General features: G+C 45.9%; 1 protein-coding gene across 3 annotated transcripts; it reads left to right on the forward strand.

Annotated features, from left to right (window-relative positions):
• The first annotated feature begins 202 nt into the window (after positions 1-202).
• TENT5C (terminal nucleotidyltransferase 5C) lies at positions 203-5469 on the forward strand. 3 transcript variants are annotated; one of them, XM_030266611.4, is made up of 3 exons: positions 222-283; positions 481-530; positions 2807-5469. In XM_030266611.4, exon 3 carries the CDS (start codon positions 2833-2835, stop codon positions 4006-4008), a length of 1176 nt encoding a protein of 391 aa, XP_030122471.3. In that variant the 5' UTR covers positions 222-283; positions 481-530; positions 2807-2832; the 3' UTR covers positions 4009-5469. The 3 variants fall into 3 exon arrangements, with proteins under 3 accessions (XP_030122479.3, XP_030122471.3, XP_072781829.1); XM_030266619.4 differs by lacking the exon at positions 481-530 and having other exon boundaries at positions 203-283; XM_072925728.1 differs by lacking the exon at positions 222-283 and having other exon boundaries at positions 370-530; positions 2807-4141.
• The last annotated feature ends 371 nt before the right edge of the window (positions 5470-5840 follow it).

A 5840-nucleotide genomic window follows, 5' to 3' on the forward strand; every position in this document is an offset into this window, starting at 1 on the left:
ATGTGCTGATGTGGGACTGGGCAGCTGGGCGCTGTGCGTGGAGCTGGCACAGCCCACACAGCGGCTCCAGCCCTCGGGCGGCGCTCCCGGGCCGAGCACCGCGGGGCTCCCCGGGCGTGGCGCCGGCGGCCGGGCCGCGGCCAGAGCCGCCCCCGCCGGCCGGGAGGGCCGGGCCGGGCCGGGCGGGGCGGGGCGGGGCGGGGCGGCCATGCAGGGCCATAAAGGGCGGTCGCGGGCAGTGGCGGGGTCGGCGTGGTTGCTCGGGGCGAGCGGCGGGGCCGAGGTGAGCGGCGGGGCCGGGGCTCCTCTCCCCTCTGCGGGGCGGGCTCTCCTGGGAGCAGGAGCTCGGCAGCGCTCCTGTCGTGGCCGTGCGTGTTGGAGGCGGAGGGAGCCGCACCTCCCGTCCCCAGCGCCGCTGGGCTCCGCGAGACAGGCACGGGGACTTTTTTTGGGTGTTGTGTTAAATTATATGTCTTATAGGAGAAAGTTGCTGCTGCAGGGTAACGCACCTCGTCGTGACCAAGGTGAAGGTGTGTAGTCCTTGCTCTTTTTTTTTTGCTTCTGGTTTGAGTGATGTATTCAATACTCTTTATGCTCGGTATTAAAGATAGTTAGTGTTTCCTGCCTCCATAGTTGTTTTCTTCCTTAGGAGTGATTATCTTCAGGTGTCCGATCTTGTGGAGGGAGTGGCTGGCAGTGAAGCAGGAGGCATGGGAGCTGTTAGCATCCCTAATACACTGGAGTCGCTAGGAATCTGTTGTCGCTAACATAAACCTTGCCGAGTAGGCAAACACTGGTGATTTGAGGGTGGGTGGCTTTGGAGGTTGATAGCCTGAGAATTAAATCCTCCACTGAACTGGAAATGAAATACTTTGTCTTCTGCCCGCCAAGGGCAGCAATGTGCATTACTCTCCTAGGTGAGGGTCACCAAGCAGAGCCAAGTGTGTATGGTGTGGTTGGAAGCACTGGTCCAAGTCCTTTCTGGTCACTGGGTGAGTGAGATGTGTGTGTTGTCTTGGCTGCAGAGAGGACTACAAATCGGAAGGAGAGGGAATAGTTTTCGAGGCAGTAGCTGAAAGCATTTGCAGCTGCAGTTAGAAGTTGTGGGAAGACTCTTGTGTTCTTTAGTGATCTGAGAGATTTAATAGAAATGTAGTGAGTTCACTAAGAAAACATACTTTAATGTGCTCTCAGTTGCCCGAGAGCAACTGCTGGCAGGCTTGATGCATTTGTGTTTATGCTGTGTTGGAGCATTAAAGATGAAGCTCAAAGAACCTCTTGATCTGTCCTAGATTAATCATCTTGCAAATCAGAAGTTTGTTTCATGCCTGCTGGTGCTGATGTGATCCATGGCAGCACAGTTTGTAACGCAGCAGCTCCTGCTTGAGGACAGGAGCTTCTTCCCTAGAGGCATTCTAACCTCACTGTGTACTTGCTCTAGGATTTGACTCTCTTCATCCAAAGTGGTGGCAGGTCAAATGAGTTGCTCAAAAATGAAAAGCTGAAAAAAGGGTATGTCTGAGATGACAATAGTTGTTCTTTGAAACTTGCTTTAAAATGTTCCATGCACTGTGCTATTGCACGCTAGGAAACTATAGGGCTTGGCTTTTCCTTCTTGGTAGGCAAGAGTTAATTTTCTTAAGTTTGACTAGTCTGACCTTGGCAGCTGCAGTCTTCAGGAGTATTTGGGGCAGAAGAAGGTGAGGCCTCAATTAGTAGCTGTCAGGAAGCACCTGGCTACACAGAAACCTGGAACACTTAAAAAAAGAAAAGGGTATTAACACCAGTTTGAGTTGCATGACTGTAGAACATCTGTAAGTATCTCCATGCTACAAAAGGGAAGTGACTTAAGGAGTCTTGTCACAGCTAATCAGATTGTTCTTTTGTGCTTAAAATGTTCAGACAAGGCTGTGACCAAGTCTGGTTAGTGAGATTCTAGATGTTTAAAAGAGTAACATGAACTTGATATGCATCATCTGAATTTATCGCAGATCTTAAAGGCTTGTTTGCCCTTCATAAATGAGCAGACCTTGGGACAGGTATGAACATTTCCAGAAAAGTAGTTTGCTTAGGCAGTGTCACTGTAAGCAGCTCTTTACCCTTCTTCGAAGACTGGAGTGCCCATTGAATGCTGTTACCTGAGTTTGCAGCTGAAATTCTGTCCAGGATGTTGAAGAGCTGCAGCTTTTTGCAGGAGCAAAATGTACTTGGCCTTCATCCTGTGAGTGATAGATGCTGGATCATTTAGAAAGGAAAGTGTTCTATGTAAAGGAAGAAATCTTGTATCTCTGACATAATTTAAGAGTTATCAGTGGACTGGATGTCTAAGCTCTGAAACTAACACCTGAGGGTGTTCTGCAGTCATTAGTTGGAAACAGCAGTTTGAGCTTTATATGCATCATGAAACAACTTCAGAGCTTAACTCTCAGAAGTGCTTTGCAGGTCATCTCACTTCTGCTGGTGCTGCTGATGACTTTAGCCTTAGTTTGTGTCATCTTTGGTAATTTCCATTTAACACAAACTACTTTCCTGAAGTAACTCTACCTCACAAAAAAAAAAAAAAACAAAAATGAAAAACCGAAGGCAACTAATTTTTTTTTTTTTTTTTTTTTTTTGCCTGTACCAATAGTAAAGCTGTGTCTCATTTCAGGTGAAAGGATTGCTGATAATCATTAATACATAGAGTTATTTCTGTCTAGTTTGTGTCTGTGTGAGTGAACAGAAAAATAGAGCCTAGGAGTAGATCTAGGAAGCACAAACAGAAACTCTGACTTGTCTTTTTTTTTTATATTCTACCTCCATACAGTTTCTTTGGAGAAAAAAAGCCCAAAGATGGCATGCAAAGGAAGTAGCAGAGCAGACTCCATGTCCTGCAGTGTCCTGAACTGGGAGCAGGTCAGCCGCCTGCACGAGGTTCTTACAGAGGTGGTTCCGATCCACGGGCGGGGGAACTTCCCGACGCTGCAGATAACTCTGAAGGACATTGTTCAGACGGTCCGGGGCCGGCTGAGCGAAGCAGGCATTGTGGTCCATGATGTCCGTCTGAATGGGTCTGCAGCTGGTCACGTCCTGGTCAAGGATAATGGGCTGGGATGCAAAGACCTGGATCTCATTTTTCAAGTTTCTCTTCCAAGTGAGGCAGAGTTTCAGTTGGTTCGAGATGTGGTCTTGCGATCCCTCTTGAATTTCCTGCCGGAAGGAGTAAGCAAGCTGAAGATCAGTTCTGTAACACTGAAGGAAGCCTATATCCAGAAGCTGGTCAAAGTGTACACAGAGACTGACCGTTGGAGCTTGATATCACTTTCCAACAAGCATGGCAAAAACGTGGAGCTTAAGTTTGTAGACTGCATACGGCGGCAGTTTGAGTTTAGTGTAGACTCATTCCAGATCATTCTGGACTCCCTGCTCTTTTACTATGACTACTCAGAAACCCCCATGTCGGAGCACTTCCACCCAACTGTGATTGGGGAGAGCATGTACGGAGATTTTGAAGCAGCTTTTGATCACCTCCAGAACAAGCTGATAGCTACCAAAAATCCTGAAGAGATCCGAGGTGGTGGGCTGCTGAAGTATAGTAACCTCTTAGTACGAGACTTCAGGCCCATGGATAAGCGTGAGATCAAAACACTGGAGCGCTACATGTGCTCCCGATTCTTCATAGACTTCCCAGACATCCTGGATCAGCAGCGCAAGCTGGAGACCTACCTGCAGAACCACTTCTCCAAAGAAGAGAGGAGCAAGTACGACTACCTCATGATTCTGCGCAGGGTGGTGAATGAGAGCACCGTCTGCCTCATGGGGCATGAGCGAAGGCAGACTCTCAATTTGATTTCTCTGCTGGCACTCAAGGTGCTGGCAGAACAGAATGTCATCCCTAGTGCCACTAATGTGACCTGTTACTACCAGCCAGCACCTTATGTCAGCGATGCAAACTTCAGCAACTACTACCTTGCCAGTGCCCCTGTGCTGTACAGCCAATCCTACCCCACTTGGTTGCCTTGCAATTGATCACTTCCCTCGAGTGCTCCTGGCTGGAGGCTACTGAAAGCCGCAAGTGTAAATACAGACAAGTAATAAGTGTCAGTTGGATGTTCTCTAATGGAAACTTGATTGTATCAGACTGTCCATTTCCTGGTGTGCAGTGGGATTATGCAGCCAGGTGACCTGCTATGAATCTTTAAGAGTATCTCTACAAATGCCAAAAAGCCTTATTACCTCTTCATCGGGAGGAGAGACCCAGCAGCCAAATGTTAAGAGGAGCAGTTAAGAAACTTTGTACTAGCTCTGGAAGTGGCTATTAACATGGGATCTAAGTGGAGTATTCAGTAAACTGGGTTGGTTAATTGACTGTAAGATGCCTTAAGCAGAAGCTGCTCTTGGAGTAGCAGCAAAACACTGCTTTCTATTTCCTAACCTCATTATTCTTCCTCATTCCAAGTTCTGGCCAAATTTCTCTTGAACTAATTGTGCCAAGACTGGGCTCATGTTATTCTTGGGTTGCTTTCACTTTGTGTCTTCGTAAAGCTGGTAACAGTGTGGATACTGTCTGTCTTGTAGAGGACTTAAATGTTGTTTCCTGTAGTGCCTATGGCTATGTGATCCTGCCTTGAGTTCAAGATTAATTTCTTGGAAGTTGAAGATAGTTTAGTAAGTCTATTCATAAAGCATAAACTGGTTAAATTTTTCTTGTCTACAAAAACTTGGAAGGTGGCATTTCTAAAAACACACCAAAACATAATCTAAAACTTGGTAATGTAAAGAGTCCTTGAAATGAGGAATTGAAGCTTTAAATAGAATTGGAGCCACAGTTTGAACAGTTAACTTGGAAAAATATTCTCGAGTCCAGCATGGAGCGAAAGCTTTTCTGACTATCTTTCAAAACAATTTTGGCACAGTTGGAAAACAGCACAGCTCTTACTTTGGGGTTTGACCAGATTTTCTTCCTCACAGGTCTGCAGCAAAACCTACAAAAATCCCAAGTCATTCTAAATCACAGGATTATGTGCACTCCTGCCACAATGTGAATTCTGAAAGTGCCTCCTAAAATTAATTTCTTGTTGTACGACTTCAGGCTGGTCCTGGAGGTTTGCCTTTCTGTCACTGCTGAGCTTACTGGGTTATCACTATCACCTGGTCACTGTGAGGCAGGATTTTGATTGGTTAGGGTAAAATTCTTCCTTTTTACTGCTCTTAACCCTCACTTGAAGAGATGTACAAACCCTAAGCAGAGCTCTCCACAGAAGCTGTATGTGTTGAAAGTCTGGGCCTGAGTTCAGAATAGTCTCTGGAAGAGTATGCGCTCCCTTGGAGGTACAGAGAGCTGATCTTCCTGAAGGATGTGTGCTGAACTTGCTGCTTTGAGACTCCTGGGCTTTATAAGGAAGGTTAAAAATTCCCCAGTTATTTATGCAGTGGTGTTATTAACCAGATGATTTTCACTGAATTATAATAGTAAACCACATATAGCAATGATCTTGAGTTTTTGTTTAACCAGAGATGTAGACTAGAAAGGCAAATCTTAGAGCTATTCGTTATGTGCTGGTCTTTTCACTAATTCAAGAATGCTTGTTCACTGAATTTTTTTGTTACTTCTATAACTATTTATTACTGTTTCTGCAAGCTTGAAAGACCGAAGTGCCTGATCCAGCAAATGATTAAGGCTTAGAAGGTAAAGCAGAAAGCAGGTAGAACACCAAATGTGTGCTTGCTATTCCAGGTAGAAAACAGCAGCAGTGCTGTGCTTAAATGGTGGTGAAAATTGCCTGCTCCTCATAAGACCAAGAAGTTCTTTCCACTTTTCGTAACTACTTCATAAAGACTGTCTCAACAGAGGCTACTTC

This window comes from Taeniopygia guttata, chromosome 1 (assembly GCF_048771995.1).
Source record: "Taeniopygia guttata chromosome 1, bTaeGut7.mat, whole genome shotgun sequence".
NCBI lineage: Eukaryota > Metazoa > Chordata > Aves > Passeriformes > Estrildidae > Taeniopygia > Taeniopygia guttata.

Excerpts from the sequence above, each read along its gene's own strand:
- TENT5C (XM_072925728.1), top strand. The coding sequence starts at position 470 with ATGTCTTATAGGAGAAAGTTGCTGCTGCAGGGTAACGCACCTCGTCGT. Across the intron at positions 531-2,806 it reads TCGTCGTGACCAAGGTGAAG|TTTCTTTGGAGAAAAAAAGC; the intron begins GTGTGTAGTCCT and ends ACCTCCATACAG.